Source organism: Coregonus lavaretus (assembly GCF_964263955.1).
Source record: "Coregonus lavaretus genome assembly, chromosome: 34".
Taxonomy (NCBI): Eukaryota; Metazoa; Chordata; class Actinopteri; order Salmoniformes; family Salmonidae; genus Coregonus; species Coregonus lavaretus.
Genome location: NC_140021.1, coordinates 13,848,752 through 13,868,566, shown reverse-complemented (window position 1 = coordinate 13,868,566; position 19,815 = coordinate 13,848,752). Strand labels below are relative to the sequence as shown.

The 19,815-nt window shown below is 43.4% G+C and overlaps 1 protein-coding gene across 1 annotated transcript; it reads right to left on the bottom strand.

Annotated features, from left to right (window-relative positions):
* Positions 1-203: 203 nt before the first annotated feature.
* Positions 204-19,731, bottom strand: pex2 (peroxisomal biogenesis factor 2). The gene is made up of 3 exons (XM_084151875.1): positions 19,467-19,731; positions 2,876-3,369; positions 204-2,622 (listed from the first exon to the last, which is right to left on the bottom strand). Exons 1-3 carry the CDS (start codon positions 19,468-19,470, stop codon positions 2,137-2,139), a joined length of 984 nt encoding a protein of 327 aa, XP_084008001.1. The 5' UTR covers positions 19,471-19,731; the 3' UTR covers positions 204-2,136.
* Between the last annotated feature and the right edge of the window lie 84 nt (positions 19,732-19,815).

The following is a 19,815-nucleotide window of genomic DNA, read 5'->3' as shown; positions in this document are numbered from 1 at the left end:
ACAAATGTGTGCACAATTTCTGGGATCTTTTATTTCAGCTCATGAAACATGGGACCAACACTTTGCATGTTGCATTAATATTTTTGTAAACTATATTTTAATTAATACAAATAATCCAAGGACAGGTAGGCCTATTTGACGCATGAACAGACACATGCGCATAAACGGCCCAACATACAGAATTAAAGACAGCATAACAAGCATGGTGGTTAGGCATTTTAATAATTAACATGAACATCATCAGTAAATACTGTCTATTGATCTCATGAGCAAACGCCCTCAAGCCAAGAAACACAGAATATTTTCTGTGTCAAACAAATTTCATCAACCCCTTCAGAAGTAAACCAGTCAGGATGAGTGTGTTTGTGTGTACTAGCAAGTTTGTGTGAGCTAGACCCAAACCAAACAGGCCTAAAAAGAAACTAAGCAGTCAGTGTGTGTCTGTGTGTATGTGTCTGTGTGTGAGAGAGAATCAGCCTGACCAAACCCAGCTCTCCACAAGGCCCCATCTCACCTAAAGTCCTGATCTCCTCCGCAATCAGCAATTAAGCTCCAGTGATCATCCAGAGGAGGGGGGTATGTGCTCTCCGCCAGCCCAGAGAACGCCTCACTGGGCAGGGCTACATTTGGCCCGGGGCTGGGCTCATTGGAGGAGGTTAACTCCAGCATAAATAAGCATCTTTTCAGTCATTACAGGGATTAGGCAGTGATTCGCCTGCAAGGAACCAAGAGGCTGCCAGAGGTTCACTACAGTTCACAGCCTGACTTATAGGGAGAGGCCCGCCGAGATTACTGAGTGTGTGTGTGAGACAGAGAGACCGAGAGTGTATAAGTGTGTGTCTCCAATCTGAGCCTCTGGCTGCCCCTTGATCTTTTGCATGTTTTGGCAGTGTGAAAGGGGATAAGGAGAGATGGAGAGAGAGCAGGAGAGATGGAGAGAGAGCAGAATGAGAGATGGAGAGATGGGAAGAGAAGGAGAGATGGAGTGAGAGCAGAGTGAGAGAAGGAGAGATGGAGAGAGCAGAGGGAGAGAAGGACAGAGGAGAGATGGAGAGAGCATGGGGAGAGAAGGAGAGATGCAGAGGGAGAGGAGAGATGGAGAGAGTAGAGGGAGAGAAGGATAGATAGAGAGAGCAGAGGGAGAGAAGGACAGAGGAGAGATGGAGAGAGCATGGGGAGAGAAGGAGAGATGGAGAGAGCAGAGGGAGAGGAGAGATGGAGAGAGTAGAGGGAGAGAAGGATAGATAGAGAGAGCAGAGGGAGAGAAGGACAGAGGAGAGATGGAGAGAGCATGGGGAGAGAAGGAGAGATGGAGAGAGCAGAGGGAGAGGAGAGATGGAGAGAGTAGAGGGAGAGAAGGATAGATGGAGAGAGAAGGAGATATGGAGAGAGAGCAGAGGGAGAGAAGTGTATATGTTATAACTTTGCTTAATTTCCCTCTTCACTAAAACAAGAAACACCAATTATATGGGGGCATTATTTGGGCATTCATTAAATTGATTACATTTTAATGAACATAATTTAGGCACAAATACAAACAGATGCAAATTTCGTTAGCGGTGATGAGCAACAGAAATTCATCCATTATTTATTAGTCCCGTCAGTCAAGTTTTTGCATTTTTCATCAGAACAAATATTCCCATTTGAACAGAACAGAGCAGCGCAAGGCCAATTTGGGGCAGAATCAACACGTTCCTTCATCAAATATATGCTCTGTGTTTCTCCACAGTCACTCAGAGCTGTGTGAACAAACAGGCCTGTCCAAAGTCTAACAGTAGGAACGGAGGGGCAACAGGAGCAGGGTGGTCAGTGTGTGTGTGCTCACATACATTATACATGGACATACAACAGACTGAATCAGTCATCATCATCTTGTCTTTCCTGTGCATCTTCCACATTCACCCAGAGTATCATAAGTAAAGAAACCTTGCTCAGTTAAAGGGTCCCTCTGAAACCTGTGTGTGTGTATTTCTGAATGTCTGTCTGTGTTTGTGTGTGTGCATGTGGAAATGTCCATTTTTCTATAGACACTGTGTATTGAAGTCCATTCACTGTGACCTTGAGTGTCACCAAAAGCTCACTTTACAAGTTAACACGTGTTGTGTGTGTGTGTTCCCGTGACCGGATGTGACGTCATCATCTAGCGTGGATGTCCGTCATCTCGATCTGCAGTTTGACAGGCTCTGCCTCCCCGACCTCCACGCCACACTTAGGACATGTCAAGTAGGCGTCGGCGATGGAGTGACTCTTGATGCAGTAGTAACAGAACACATGACCACAACCTACCATGTGAGGCATGGTAGGCCACTCCCCACACAGACCACACTCCTTCCATACCGCTGAGCCCTCTCTCACCCCCTCCTCCCCACCCTCACCCACTCCCAGGGGGGAGAGCAGTGAATACATGGTTGTCTTGATCTTCCTCACGTTGACTAGAGGCAGAAGGAAGATGAGGAACTCAGCGAAGCCGTGCCACAGCAGCTCTCTATTCATGTACTGGAAGGCTACATCTCGGACCGCCTGGGGCTTACTGAACACCGCACGGATACCCAGGATCCTCTCTGTCAGAGACGGGTGGCGCCCCTTCCTCAGGAACACCAGGAAGTTGATCAGATTGGCTACCTGGGGAGATAGCAGCGGGATGAGGAACAGCTAGCCCAGGGTTTCCTAAACTTGGTGGTCAGGACTCCAAGCGGTGCACGTTTTGGTTTTTGCCCTAGCACTACACAGCTGATTCAAATAATCAACTAATTTGAATCAGCTGTGTAGTGTTAGGGCAAAAACCAAAACGTGCACCCCTTGGGGTCCCGAGGACCGAGTTTGGAAAACGCTGAGCTAGCCAATCAAAACTCAGAACTGTAATTTATGACCCTACCTGGGTAAAGCCGGTGATCAGAGAGAGAGCTCGACGCAGTCCCAGACGCAGACCTCCATCGGCCGGGGGACTGCCGCCCATCCCCAACCCCAGGGAGAGGAGCAGGCTGTGGGATCGCTCCGTCAGCCAGCGGGGGCCGATGGTCAGCAGGGCCAGGCCCAGCCTCTGTCTCCTGCTCAGGGCCCTGTAGCGCTGGGATAGTGACAGAGTGTTGTGGTAGCGGAGGTTCATCATAGACTGGCCCACCGTAGCACTGTTGGGGTAGACTGTGAACCTCCAGAGCAGGAGCTGAAGCAGGGCCTTGAGTTCAGGCTCCACGGGGGTGAGCAGGCCTGGGCGGAAGTGTTGGAAACACTGGGAGAACTGGTTCCACACCAGCTGGTCCAGAGCAGAGTCCAGCTCAAAGGCATCCAGCTGGTTGATCCTCAGGACAGGAGTCTGGGGGTCTGGACCTGAACCTCCCTCTGGTGGGGGCTGGGCTCCTCTGGTGGAAGCTGGAAAAGAAGAAGAGGAAGATGAGAATGAAATTGTACTTGTAGGCTACACCACATGCAGTATGCAATACAAGGATTTATCAAAGGTGCTCCACAGTAACATAGGCCTAAATCCCCAAAGAAAGAGCAAGCAGAGACGGCAGTGGCAAGAATAAACTGTCTTGGAAGGACGAAACACTGAGAGGGACCAGACTTAAAGGAATACTTTGACATTTTGGCAATGAAGCTGACTGAGGAAGTACAGTAGATAACAGGCTTCATTGCCAAAATCTCAAAGGATAAGTTTGCTTTTTTACAACCAAATCTAAATGTTTGTAAAAGGCATCTTATAGAAAGGTCCAGACACGTTTTTTGTGATTTCACTTGTTTTTGAGAAATTTACCGCAACCAGCGATTTAATTTCCTCATCCTCATTGTGTAGTACGGGGGTTCTGAAAAAACATGAACAAATGCTCCAAAACCACACAAATACGTCCTTTTAGAAACTGAAACGCTCTCAGTATAGTGATACAGGTCTTTAGAAGTTGTACACATGAAAATGTCATTTCAAACTTTATCTGCAACGTTATATTCCATTTTGTGTGACTTGAGCCATTTCCCCTATCCAGCTTTTCCATTCTCTGTTTAGCCTGCTGCTACAGGTAACTGCCAAAATAAAGGAAACACCAACATAAAGTGTCTTAATAGGGCGTTGGGCCACCACGTGCTGCCAGAACAGCTTCAAAGCACCTTGGCATAGATTCTACAAGTGTCTGGAACTTCCTGTGTGGAAGCACCTGCTTTCAATATACTTTGTATGCCTCAGTTACTCAAGTGTTTCCTTTATTTTGGCAGTTACCTGTAGAACGGATAGAGATGTATCGCTCGAGTCGCAACAAAATGGAATATAACATTGCAGATAAAGTTCATGTGTACAACATGTAAAGACCTACATCACTATACTGACAGCGTTTCAGTTTCTAAAAGGAAGTATTTGGGTGTTTTTGGAGCTTTTGTTCATGTTGTTTTTCAGAGCCCCCATACTGCCATAACGAGGATGAGGAAATGAGTCGCTGGTTGGGGTTAGATTTCTCAAAAACAAGTGAAATTGCAAAAAAAAAGTGTCTGGACCCTTCTATAACATGCCGTTTACATAAACAAATGTAGATTTGGTTGTAAAAAAAGCTACATTCTCCTTTAAGATGAGGAGTCCATCCTATTATGCATTTTTATAGTGGAGCTGAAAATCACTTTTCACATGTAAAACCCATCCTAAATGTGGCCTTTGAGCGTTGCGATGCGGAGGCACATGGGGTCTTAAGATGCACATGGACACACACACACACACAGGGTCTTAGCCGAGATGGGGGTGTGCAGAAAAATCACATCAACAGGGATTAGCCTAATGGCGCAGTCTCGGCTACACCGTAACCATCCGCCAATATGGAACTACTTTACTCCCCGGTGGACTCTATATGAGATGGCACCACTGTGACGTCTGGATGATTCCTCACTACGTGTGTCTGTGTGAGCCCATGTTTCTATCGTTCTAGGTTTATCTCTCTCTATCCCCCCCACCCCAAATGAAATGGTTTAGAAATGAAAGGCTGAAGGAGAGAAAAAGAGAGAGACCATTCCTACAGAGACCTTTGTGCTGTGGTGAACAGGATTTGTTACGTGGCTTTAAGAGATTTCAGCTCTGGAATGGAAATATGGCAGCTTTGACTGAAGGGGTCAGTTGTGACATTTAGACCGAGTTACATTCTAATAAGCAGCACTGCGGTGCTTAGAGTTTATTTTGGTCCATAATAACATCCTGCATTCATGATGTTTCAATAGACTTGGGATGATACAGTACCACCCAGTTACATTTAGAAATGAACGAAATAGGTGACATTTTCAAGGAAATAAGTAATTCAAGTTTAATTTAATTCATGACACTATTTACAAGTGCGGCATACTATGTCTATGATATGAAGTTAGAATTAGAAATGAATTAAAAAAGTAGCCTAAAACTTAAAAGATAAGTAGGTGAATATCAAATACTTTACATAAAGATTCTAATATATATATATATATATACATATACAGTGGGGGAAAAAAAGTATTTAGTCAGCCACCAATTGTGCAAGTTCTCTCACTTAAAAAGAAAAGAGAGGCCTGTAATTTTCATCATAGGTACACGTCAACTATGACAGACAAATTGAGAAAAAAAAATAAAGAAAATCACATTGTAGGATTTTTAATGAATTTATTTGCAAATTATGGTGGAAAATAAGTATTTGGTCACCTACAAACAAGCAAGATTTCTGGCTCTCACAGACCTGTAACTTCTTCTTTAAGAGGCTCCTCTGTCCTCCACTCGTTACCTGTATTAATGGCACCTGTTTGAACTTGTTATCAGTATTAAAGACACCTGTCCACAACCTCAAACAGTCACACTCCAAACTCCACTATGGCCAAGACCAAAGAGCTGTCAAAGGACACCAGAAACAAAATTGTAGACCTGCACCAGGCTGGGAAGACTGAATCTGCAATAGGTAAGCTGCTTGGTTTGAAGAAATCAACTGTGGGAGCAATTATTAGGAAATGGAAGACATACAATACCACTGATAATCTCCCTCGATCTGGGGCTCCACGCAAGATCTCACCCCGTGGGGTCAAAATGATCACAAGAACGGTGAGCAAAAATCCCAGAACCACACGGGGGGACCTAGTGAATGACCTGCAGAGAGCTGGGACCAAAGTAACAAAGCCTACCATCAGTAACACACTACGCCGCCAGGGACTCAAATCCTCCAGTGCCAGACGTGTGGCCCTGCTTAAGCCAGTACATGTCCAGGCCCGTCTGAAGTTTGCTAGAGTGCATTTGGATGATCCAGAAGAGGATTGGGAGAATGTCATATGGTCAGATGAAACCAAAATATAACTTTTTGGTAAAAACTCAACTCGTCGTGTTTGGAGGACAAAGAATGCTGAGTTGTATCCAAAGAACACCATACCTACTGTGAAGCATGGAGGTGGAAACATCATGCTTTGGGGCTGTTTTTCTGCAACGGGACCAGGACGACTGATCCGTGTAAAGGAAAGAATGAATGGGGCCATGTATCGTGAGATTTTGAGTGAAAACCTCCTTCCATCAGCAAGGGCATTGAAGATGAAACGTGGCTGGGTCTTTCAGCATGACAATGATCCCAAACACACCGCCCGGGCAACGAAGGAGTGGCTTCGTAAGAATCATTTCAAGGTCCTGGAGTGGCCTAGCCAGTCTCCAGATCTCAACCCCATAGAAAATCTTTGGAGGGAGTTGAAAGTCCGTGTTGCCCAGCGACAGCCCCAAAACATCACTGCTCTAGAGGAGATCTGCATGGAGGAATGGGCCAAAATACCAGCAACAGTGTGTGAAAACCTTGTGAAGACTTACAGAAAACGTTTGACCTGTGTCATTGCCAACAAAGGGTATATAACAAAGTATTGAGAAACTTTTGTTATTGACCAAATACTTATTTACCACCATAATTTGCAAATAAATTCATAAAAAATCCTACAATGTGATTTTCTGGAATTTTTTTTCTCATTTTGTCTGAGACAGTTGACGTGTACCGATGATGAAAATTACAGGCCTCTCTCATCTTTTTAAGTGGGAGAACTTGCACAATTGGTGGCTGACTAAATACTTTCCCCCCCCACTGTATATAGCCTCATTTGTTATGTCACATTATTTAGGTGACTTAGCTAAGCATAATTGGTCCTTGGTAAGTAATAATACATTTAATTTGTATAGCGCTTTTCATTAGAGTTATCTCAAAGCTTTACTGAGAAAATAAGTAAGTAGTAGCCTCACATTTGCATGCACTGTCTGCCTCAGTGTGGGCGTATGCGCATGCCTGTGTGTGTGTGTGTCAATCAGGTAGGCAGGCAGGGGCATACCTAGATAATCCATCGGTCCACAGCGTCATACAGCCACACAGTGCCAAGTGTGAGAAATATCCCCCCCCCTCTCTCTCTCCATCCCTCCCTCTCAGGAGAATCCCCTGGCCTGGTACTCCCTTCAACACTGTTATTGAGCAGTTGACAAGTTATGAATGAATATGTTTTATTTGGGAACACAGTATTGACAGCCGGCTATCAATAGTACTGTGGCTATTGTCAGGGGCCTGTCAATATTAATGTAATTATGATGTAAGGGGATGAGAGAGATGTTAGAGTCAGGCCACTGTAACGTCTTCTAGACACACACACACACACACACACACACACATCAATAGCAGGATTACTATTGACAGCTACCCTCAGACTCTCAGCTATATGCCAAATACATAACAGCCTGACACTTCAGTCAATACTCTCTGCCTATAAAAATTAAGTAGTGAAATTTACAGGGCTTTCACCACAGAACTGGAAATCTATGGCTCTTATGTAATGGTCAAAAGTCGCCGATCAATGGGTGGTGGTTAGGCCTATTGTAAATAAAGGACATACACTTAGAGGCACAAAAGAGCACACACACACACACACAAATTATGTTCAAGCATTGACCAGGAGCCATCGACTTCATAATGGATCAACACAGGGAGAATGCCCTCTCCTGGAGCTGGTGAGTGAGTAGAGTGAGAGTGAGAATGAGAGTGAGTGAGTGAGTGAGTGAGAGACTGACTGAGCGTGGGTTATTGCCTAAAGTTATCTACTATAGGCCTAGTTCTGAAATCAATACAAAACAAGTAAAAAGCTAGTAGCCTACACATTTCATGGGGTAAATGATTTTGAAATTCTATATTTACGATTGTTTCAAACTGCAGCATTTTGGGGATATTTAGGAGGCCAAATGAATCACTACTAGGACAATGTCAATACACAACATATGGGCATACTGCCACAACAACAAAAACAACGCTAGCACAAATAGTTTATATGGAGCAAATACCACTCCTGCAACATTACAAATAATAGGATAAAAACATGAGCGCTCCGTGGCATCCAAGCTGTAGTCTGCTGCTCAAATCAGGGCTTATGACAACTGGTGCAAAGTGACGAATGAGTGACGGATAAGATTGTGGCATATCAACTGTCACCGCCACCACTAGGCATCATCCTGTCAGCTACGACCTACTGATGGAAAAAGGGATAGGGTAAAAAAGAAGACAAAGAAACGAGTGAAAACAGATAAGCACAAACTGCTCGACGACAACACCCTGACCTTGAGTCTGTCTGGCCGTCACAACTGGACAGGACAGAACATTCCTGAAGCAAACGTAGCAGCTCAGCTCAAAGCAAGGCTATAAGGAATCAAGGGAATTTGGGAGGGTGGCTAGACTGTCATCTTGACCTTCGGTTTAGACATAGTGCTTGGGATGGCACCATTAGGGCAAGTGATAAAGAGGGAAGGGGGGTGGGTGTCTTTGATCCCCAAAGGACAGGACAGGATACATCTATTGAGCAGTGATATACATTTACATTACATTTGAGTCATTTAGCAGACGCTCTTATCCAGAGCGACTTACAGTTAGTGAATGCATACATGTTTTTTTATTTGTATTTGTATTTTTTTTCATACTGGCCCCCCGTGGGAAACGAACCCACATCCCTGCCGGCCAAACCCTCCCCTACGTTGGACGACGCTGGACCAATTGTGCGCCGCCCATGGTCGATAATATCCCTATCTTTGTAAGGGGCATTTCTGATCACTGAGACATAATTATCTATATGCCTCCTTCAGATATAAAATGTCTAATATAAGTATGGGCCTATGCATGGCTTTGTATATAAGCAATTTATTATGCATTAAACTCCTGGCTTAGACTCTCGTACACAAATACCAAGGCAGTTAGCTTTGCTTGTTAGCCTACATTCTCCAAACTAAAATATAAACTGTTACAATTGGCTCTCGTACTGTGTGGAATATGCCTTTGGCTCTCACCCTACATTTCTCCTCTCATGTAAATTAATTTGTGTAAAAGGTCTGGAGAATGTAACCTTCCATTCTAAGCACTCAAACCTCTTTTATTCCTCTCTTTATTGCCATTCTCTCTCTGGCCAGAGTGCTAGGCCTACTAATGTTTTCTTAATGAAAATGAATGAGAATGTCACTTTTGGAACTTTTAAAAAGTGATGTCATGGCCATTACAGGTATGCTAAGACAAGCCAGGCGGTAAGAGGACTAATTGTTATGAGTCTGTTTCATAAAAAATGGATGCGTATAAATGCACAAGAGTGGTCCTAGACCCTGGCTCCCTCTCTCTCGGTGTGTGTGTGTGTGTGTGTGTTGCACTCTATTGCTTTATCAGGACTTCCCTAATCACCTAAGACTAGGGTTGCAAAATTCCTGGAACTTTCAATAAATTCCCTGGATTTCCAGAAATTCTGGTTGGAGGATCCCAGATTTCCTGCTTATTCCCTCCTGATTCCGGGAAACCTCCAACTGGGATTTCGGGAAAACCAGGGAATTTATTTTAAGTTTCATGAATTTTTCAACCCTCTACCTAAGACCATACAGAGCCAGAGGGCGAGGGAGGCCTAGTTAATGCCCCAAAAGAAAGTATATACACAGTGGGGAAAAAAAGTATTTAATCAGCCACCAATTGTGCAAGTTCTCCCACTTAAAAAGATGAGAGAGGCCTGTAATTTTCATCATAGGTACACGTCAACTATGTCAGACAAATTGAGGAAAAAAAATTCAGAAAATCACATTGTAGGATTTTTAATGAATTTATTTGCAAATTATGGTGGAAAATAAGTATTTGGTCACCTACAAACAAGCAAGATTTCTGGCTCTCACAGACCTGTAACTTCTTCTTTAAGAGGCTCCTCTGTCCTCCACTCGTTACCTGTATTAATGGCACCTGTTTGAACTTGTTATCAGTATAAAAGACACCTGTCCACAACCTCAAACAGTCACACTCCAAACTCCACTATGGCCAAGACCAAAGAGCTGTCAAAGGACACCAGAAACAAAATTGTAGACCTGCACCAGGCTGGGAAGACTGAATCTGCAATAGGTAAGCAGCTCGATTTGAAGAAATCAACTGTGGGAGCAATTATTAGGAAATGGAAGACATACAAGACCACTGATAATCTCCCTCGATCTGGGGCTCCACGCAAGATCTCACCCCGTGGGGTCAAAATGATCACAAGAACGGTGAGCAAAAATCCCAGAACCACACGGGGGACCTAGTGAATGACCTGCAGAGAGCTGGGACCAAAGTAACAAAGCCTACCATCAATAACACACTACGCCGCCAGGGACTCAAATCCTGCAGTGCCAGACGTGTCCCCCTGCTTAAGCCAGTACATGTCCAGGCCTGTCTGAAGTTTGCTAGAGTGCATTTGGATGATCCAGAAGAGGATTGGGAGAATGTCATATGGTCAGATGAAACCAAAATATAACTTTTTGGTAAAAACTCAACTCGTCGTGTTTGGAGGACAAAGAATGCTGAGTTGCATCCAAAGAACACCATACCTACTGTGAAGCATGGGGTGGAAACATCATGCTTTGGGGCTGTTTTTCTGCAAAGGGACCAGGACGACTGATCCGTGTAAAGGAAAGAATGAATGGGGCCATGTATCGTGAGATTTTGAGTGAAAACCTCCTTCATCAGCAAGGGCATTGAAGATGAAACGTGGCTGGGTCTTTCAGCATGACAATGATCCCAAACACACCACCCGGGCAACGAAGGAGTGGCTTCGTAAGAAGCATTTCAAGGTCCTGAAGTGGCCTAGCCAGTCTCCAGATCTCAACCCCATAGAAAATCTTTGGAGGGAGTTGAAAGTCTGTGTTGCCCAGCGACAGCCCCAAAACATCACTGCTCTAGAGGAGATCTGCATGGAGGAATGGGCCAAAATACCAGCAACAGTGTGTGAAAACCTTGTGAAGACTTTCAGAAAACGTTTACCTGTGTCATTGCCAACAAAGGGTATATAACAAAGTATTGAGAAACTTTTGTTATTGACCAAATACTTATTTCCCACCATAATTTGCAAATAAATTGATAAAAATTCCTACAATGTGATTTTCTGGATTATATATATATATATATATATATATATATATATATATATATATATATATATATATATATATATATAGAGAGAGAGAGAGAGTAAGGGAAAAAAGTATTTGATTTCCTGCTGATTTTGTACGTTTGCCCACTGACAAAGAAATGATCAGTCTATAATTTTAATGTTAGGTTTATTTGAACAGTGAGAGACAGAATAACAACAACAAAAATCCAGAAAAACGCATGTCAAAAATGTTATTAATTGATTTGCATTTTAATGAGGGAAATAAGTATTTGACCCCCTCTCAATCAGAAAGATTTCTGGCTCCCAGGTGTCTTTTATACAGGTAACGAGCTGAGATTAGGAGCACACTCTTAAAGGGAGTGCTCCTAATCTCAGCTTGTTACCTGTATAAAAGACACCTGTCCACAGAAGCAATCAATCAATCAGATTCCAAACTCTCCACCATGGCCAAGACCAAAGAGCTCTCCAAGGATGTCAGGGACAAGATTGTAGACCTACACAAGGCTGGAATGTGCTACAAGACCATCGCCAAGCAGCTTGGTGAGAAGGTCACAACAGTTGGTGCGAATATTCGCAAATGGAAGAAACACAAAATAACTGTCAATCTCCCTCGGCCTGGGGCTCCATGCAAGATCTCACCTCGTGGAGTTGCAATGATCATGAGAACGGTGAGGAATCAGCCCAGAACTACACGGGAGGATCTTGTCAATGATCTCAAGGCTGCTGGGACCATAGTCACCAAGAAAACAATTGGTAACACACTACGCCGTGAAGGACTGAAATCCTGCAGTGCCCGCAAGGTCCCCCTGCTCAAGAAAGCACATATACAGGGCAGTCTGAAGTTTGCCAATGAACATCTGAATGATTCAGAGGAGAACTGGGTGAAAGTGTTGTGGTCTGATGAGACCAAAATCGAGCTCTTTGGCATCAACTCAACTCGCCGTGTTTGGAGGAGGAGGAATGCTGCCTATGACCCCAAGAACACCATCCCCACCGTCAAACATGGAGGTGGAAACATTATGCTTTGGGGTGTTTTTCTGCTAAGGGGACAGGACAACTTCACCGCATCAAAGGGACGATGGACGGGGCAATGTACCGTCAAATCTTGGGTGAGAACCTCCTTCCCTCAGCCAGGGCATTGAAAAGCATTGAAAATGGGTCGTGGATGGGTATTCCAGCATGACAATGACCCAAAACACACGGCCAAGGCAACAAAGGAGAGGCTCAAGAAGAAGCACATTAAGGTCCTGGAGTGGCCTAGCCAGTCTCCAGACCTTAATCCCATAGAAAATCTGTGGAGGGAGCTGAAGGTTCGAGTTGCCAAACGTCAGCCTCGAAACCTTAATGACTTGGAGAAGATCTGCAAAGAGGAGTGGAACAAAATCCCTCCTGAGATGTGTGCAAACCTGGTGGCCAACTACAAGAAACGTCTGACCTCTGTGATTGCCAACAAGGGTTTTGCCACCAAGTACTAAGTCATGTTTTGCAGAGGGGTCAAATACTTATTTCCCTCATTAAAATGCAAATCAATTCATATCATTTTTGACATGCGTTTTTCTGGATTTTTTTGTTGTTATTCTGTCTCTTACTGTTCAAATAAACCTACCATTAAAATTATAGACTGATCATGTCTTTGTCAGTTGGCAAATGTACAAAATCAGCAGGGGATCAAATACTTTTTTCCCTCACTGTATATCACTTCTGCCTGACACAAAGATTTGTGCTCTGGTTAATCTGGTTGGCTCAGAACGTAAATTATTTAGGAGAATTAATTGATTTTGTGAGTACGAAGGTGGAAGATGCAAAGCTTGTATGAGTAATAAGTACAGCAGGGTTTGCAGGAAAACAACTTAAAAACGCATGAAACATTTAGGAGGCCAAGGAAGAGCATTGAATGGTGAAGCAAGAACAGTTAATGAATGAGAATGTTAGTTGTGTCTGATGAAGTAATGTGCAACTGCTGTGGCCTAACCTCATGCAAATAAAATGTGTAGCGTTAAGAATATTTGATCAACTAATGCATCACAGAACACATAGGGCCGTAAAACGGTGATGTGCTAACTTTTGTTCTCTCATGTTTTATCAGTTGTACACAGCAATTAAAACGGTTGAGCAAATGGAATGCTTAACGTGCTAGAGTGCCAGACAGACCCAGGCTTGTGAAGACCCAAGGGATGTTTCTTTCTCTCTAAAGCGGACAAAGGAATGCTGTAAAAAGATGTGCTCATGTCTGGAACAGTCACTCATTACAGTAAAAACACTTCACAGAAACGGGCTGGCGTGATGAGTAGCCTAACCTTGTCTGAGGCCTGAAGACTTGCGTTAGCTCCCCAAGCGAATGGCTAGGCTTTAGCTCATCAGGCTAACAGAGTCTTGAGGCTTTTAGGCTAGACGAACCAAGTTCAAACAGTTTGTCATACACACTACCCCTGCCGGCATTTGAACTTTGGATGCATTACAAACATTCCTACTGAACAACCCTTTTAGCGGATAGGGCCTGAGTGTAGAGAGCTTTTTCAAATTAGTGCTGCAGACAAAGCTGTGTCCATGTTAATGCCTGTTAGAGAAATCTATAGCTGACCTCTTGAGCTCTAGCTGAGATCACACCCCAGTTTAACTTCACAGATTCCCTTAAAAACCCACTCATTATGCTAAGTGTTCTCTCTCTGTCATCTAGTGTAATAATCTGCTCTAGATTCTCTAGATAACAACACTCATTCCTAGTTCTTAATTCGTAAAGTCTACACATATCAGCCATTTAACAAAAAACGCAAAGCTCCTCCATTTTGATAATAAGGCAAGAGCATTACGTGATAATCAGTCAGAGGATTAGGTTGGCACAAGCAAAATGGCAGGCCACAGAGTGACTGTAAAAGAGAGAATGAAAAAAGAGGAATAGAAGAGGATGATGATTGAGGGGAGAGGGATGGAGTTATATTGAAAATCAATAAAATCACACATATATATATATATATATATATCCAGTCAAAAGTTTGGACACACCTACTCATTCAAGGGTTTTTCTTTATTTTTACTATTTTATACATTGTAGAATAATAGTGAAGACATCAAAACTATGAAATAACACATATGGAATCAGGTAGTAACCAAAAAAAGTGTTAAACAAATCTAAATATATTTTAGATTTTTCAAAGTAGCCACCCTTTGCCTTGATGACAGCTTTGCATTCTCTCAACCAGCTTCATGAGGTAGTCACCTGGAATGCTTTTCCAACAGTCTTGAAGGAGTTCCCACATATGCTGAGCACTTGTTGGCTGCTTTTCCTTCACTCTGCGGTCCAACTCATCCCAAACCATCTCAATTGGGTGGAGGTCAGGTGATTGTGGAGGCCAGGTCATCTGATGCAGCACTCCATCACTCTCGTTCTTGGTCCAATAGCCCTTACACAGCCTGGAGGTGTGTTGGGTACTTTTCCTGTTGAAAAACAAATGATAGTCCCACTAAGCGCAAACCAGATGGGATGGCGTATCGCTGCAGAATGCTGAGGTAGCCATGCTGGTTAAGTGTGCCTTGAATTCTACATAAATCACCAACAGTGTCACCAGCAAAGCACCCCCACACCATCACACCTCCTCCTCCATGCTTCACGATGGGAACCACACATGCAGAGATCATCCGTCCACCTACTCTGCGTCTCTCAAAGACACGGCGGTTGGAACCAAAAATCTCAAATTTTGACTCATCAGACCAAAGGACAGATTTCCACCGGGTCTAATGTCCATTGCTCGTGTTTCTTGGTCCAAGCAAGTCTTTTCTTCTTATTGGTGTCCTTTAGTAGTGGTTTCTTTGCAGCAATTCGACCATGAAGGTCTGTGAGGCGCAATCAATTGCCGATTTCTGAGGCTGGTAACTCTAATGAACTTATCCTCTACAGCAGAGGTAACTCTGGGTCTTCCGTTCCTGTGGCAGTCCTCATGAAAGCCAGTTTCATCATAGTGCTTGATGGTTTTTGCGACTGCACTTGAAGAAACTTTCAAAGTTCTTGAAATTTTACGGATTAACTGACCTTCATGTCTTAAAGTAATGATGGACTGTCGTTTCTCTTTGCTTATTTGAGCTGTTCTTGCCATAATATGGACTTGGTCTTTTACCAAATAGGGCCATCTTCTGTAAACCACCCCTACCTTGTCACTACACAACTGATTGGCTCAAACGCAATAAGAAGGAAAGACATTACACAAATTAACTTTTAACAAGTCACACCTGTTAATTGAAATGCATTCCAGGTGACTACCTCATGAAGCTGGTTGAGAGAATGCCACGAGTGTGCAAAGCTGTCATCAAGGCAAAAGGTGGCTACTTTGAAGAATCTCATATAAAATATATTTTTATTTGTTTAACACTTTTTTGGTTACTACATGATTGCATATGTGTTATTTCATAGTTTTGATGTCTTCACTATTATTCTACAATGTAGAAAATATTACAAATAAAGAAAAAACCTGGAATGAGTAGGTGTGTCCAAACTTTTGACTGGTACTATATATATATATATACACACACTGCTCAAAAAAATAAAGGGAACACTTAAACAACACAATGTAACTCCAAGTCAATCACACTTCTGTGAAATCAAACTGTCCACTTAGGAAGCAACACTGATTGACAATAAATTTCACATGCTGTTGTGCAAATGGAATAGACATCAGGGGGAAATTATAGGCAATTAGCAAGACACCCCCAATAAAGGACTGGTTTTGCAGCTGGTGACCACAGACCACTTCTCAGTTCCTATGCTTCCTGGCTGATGTTTTGGTCACTTTTGAATGCTGGTGGTGCTTTCACTCTAGTGGTAGCATGAGACGGAGTCTACAACCCACACAAGTGGCTCAGGTAGTGCAGCACATCCAGGATGGCACATCAATGCGAGCTGTGGCAAGAAGGTTTGCTGTGTCTGTCAGCGTAGTGTCCAGAGCATGGAGGCGCTACCAGGAGACAGGCCAGTACATCAGGAGACGTGGAGGAGGCCGTAGGAGGGCAACAACCCAGCAGCAGGACTGCTACCTCCGCCTTTGTGCAAGGAGGAGCAGGAGGAGCACTGCCAGAGCCCTGCAAAATGACCTCCAGCAGGCCACAAATGTGCATGTGTCTGCTCAAACAGTCAGAAACAGACTCCATGAGGGTGGTATGAGGGCCCGACGTCCACAGGTGGGGGTTATAATTACAGCCCAACACCGTGCAGGACGTTTGGCATTTGCCAGAGAACACCAAGATTGGCAAATTCGCCACTGGCGCCCTGTGCTCTTCACAGATGAAAGCAGGTTCACACTGAGCACGTGACAGACGTGACAGAGTCTGGAGACGCCGTGGAGAACGTTCTGCTGCCTGCAACATCCTCCAGCATGACCGTTTTGGCGGTGGGTCAGTCATGGTGTGGGGTGGCATTTCTTTGGGGGGCCGCACAGCCCTCCATGTGCTCGCCAGAAGTAGCCTGACTGCCATTAGGTACCGAGATGAGATCCTCAGACCCCTTGTGAGACCATATGCTGGTGCGGTTGGCCCTGGGTTCCTCCTAATGCAAGACAATGCTAGACCTCATGTGGCTGGAGTGTGTCAGCAGTTCCTGCAAGAGGAAGGCATTGATGCTATGGACTGGCCCGCCTGTTCCCCAGACCTGAATCCAATTGAGCACATCTGGGACATCATGTCTCGCTCCATCCACCAACGCCACGTTGCACCACAGACTGTCCAGGAGTTGGCGGATGCTTTAGTCCAGGTCTGGGAGGAGATCCCTCAGGAGACCCCTCCGCCACCTCATCAGGAGCATGCCCAGGCGTTGTAGGGAGGTCATACAGGCACGTGGAGGCCACACACACTACTTAGCCTCATTTTGACTTGTTTTAAGGACATTACATCAAAGTTGGATCAGCCTGTAGTGTGGTTTTCCACTTTAATTTTGAGGGGGACTCCAAATCCAGACCTCCATGGGTTGATACATTTGATTTCCATTGATAATTTGTGTGTGATTTTGTTGTCAGCACATTCAACTATGTAAAGAAAAAAGTATTTAATAAGATTATTTAATTCATTCAGATCTAGGATGTGTTATTTGAGTGTTCCCTTTATTTTTTTGAGCAGTGTATATATATATATATATATATATATATATATATATATATATATATATATATATATATATATATATATATATATTACCGTTCAAAAGTTTGGGGTCACTTAGAAATGTCCTTGTTTTCTAAAGAAAAGCAATTTTTTTGTCCATTAAAATAACATAAAATTGATCCGAAATACAGTGTAGACATTGGTAATGTTGTAAATGGCTATTGTAGCTGGAAATGGCTGATTTTATTGGTCTACATAGGCATACAGAGGCCCATTATCAGCAACCATCAGTCCTGTGTTCCAATGGCACGTTGTGTTTGCTAATTGCTAATCCAAGTTTATCATTTTAAAAGGCTAATTGATCATTAGAAAACCCTTTTGCAATTATGTTAGCACAGCTGAAAACTGTTGTGCTGATTAAAGAAGCAATAAAACTGCCCTTCTTGAGACTAGTTGAGTATCTGGAGCATCAGCAATTGTGGGTTTCGATTACAGGCTCAAAATGGCCAGAAACAAAGAACTTTCTTCTGAAACTCGTCAGTCTATTCTTGTTCTGAGAAATGAAGGCTATTCCATGTGAGAAATTGCCAAGAAACTGAAGATCTCGTACAACGCTGTGTACTACTCCCTTCACAGAACAGCGCAAACTGGCTCTAACCAGAATAGAAAGAGGAGTGGGAGGCCCTGGTGCACAACTGAGCAAGAGGACAAATACATTAGTGTCTAGTTTGAGAAACAGACGCCTCACAGGTCCTCAACTGGCAGCTTCATTAAATAGTACCCACAAAACACAAGTCTCAATGTCAACAGTGAAGAGGCGACTCCGGGATGCTGACCTTCTAGGCAAAGTTGCATAGAAAAAGCCATATCTCAGACTGGCCAATAAAAAGAAAAGATTAGATGATTAGTCTGAGATATGGCTTTTTCTTTGCAACTCTGCCTAGAAAGTCAGCATCCCGGAGTCGCCTCTTCACTGTTGACGTTGAGACTGGTGTTTTTGACGATATATCGTATTATATCTTTTTGACAATATCGCAATATTATTTTTGCGCTAGTTGGCTGTACCTGCACCAAAACTCCAGTATTTTTCCTTCAGAGCTTGTTCTCCATCTTCTTTTTAAATAGGGAGCCAATTTGTTTTCAGCACTTTTATTTCCATGACTGATCAAAACTCGTTTCTCATAGCTCCCTCTTGTCCCTCTGCAGCAGACATATGGTGAACAATATGTTTGGAACATCGAATCACAATAAAATCACAGTATTGAATGACAATACATATCATATCGACACCTAAGTATCTTGATAATATCTTATCTTGAGGTCCCTGGCAATTCCCAGCCCTAGTCACGATACAACTGCATCTTGCTGTCAAGGTTAAACACTTAATTACAATTTCTAGCAAAAAAATGTAGTGCACATGTGTATTCATTACGTCGATTCTGTTGCAAAACCTCTCCTCTGTTGCAAAACGTTTTGCAACAGAAACCGTTTACTCCAAAGGGGAGACAGTTCGCAACGAAAACGAGAGTTTCTATTGGACAAATTCAGGTAGGGCCCTCCATTTTCCTATATTTACTTCCGGTTGGTTCTTAAACGGTAAACTGTTCCCGTTGCAAGACGTAATGAATACACCCCAGGGCTGTAATCATTAGTCCAAAGAGTAGCGTTTCGCAACGAAAACAATAGTTTATATTGGACAAATTCACGTAGGTCCCCCCTTTCATTCCCAGTGAATACACCCCAGCTTTACCGCTATACTGTCATTTTGATAGTTTGCAGTGGATAGTATTTGAAAGCGTCACAACTGTACATAATGCAACTCAAAGCACGGAAGACATGGCACATGAGTATACATTCCAACGGAGTAGCATATACATTGGCCACTGTTTGCAAAAAGCGTACAACATATCTCGCGCAAATATATCGATTGCCTTTTAAATGTATATGGAATATGCAGCTAATATAACTTGACAATGCATTGTATTTCATATGACAAAAAGGGGTCCGATATTTACCCATTGTTTTGCTTGAAATCGACAGTTCGTCACCTCGACATAAAAACAGTTCATTTCCGGGTTGTCAATTCTAACCACTCCTCTGAAAGCGAACGGGCCAATCGCCAAAAATGAGTGCCCAGCAGCAAGCAAGTTTAGCCAATTGCATTAGGTCGCTGATTAAGCGAGGGTAACTAACGTAGTACGCTACAGCGAGGTAAATATGAAAATCACCGCGGGTAACAACCGGGTTAAGCGCGAGGGAAGATACCTCAACCGAACAGTCGGAGATGACGTTACAGCATCTCGATCAATCAACACTGCACATTTGCAGACGGATAGCTGCTTAAGCCAATCGTATCTCTTCAAA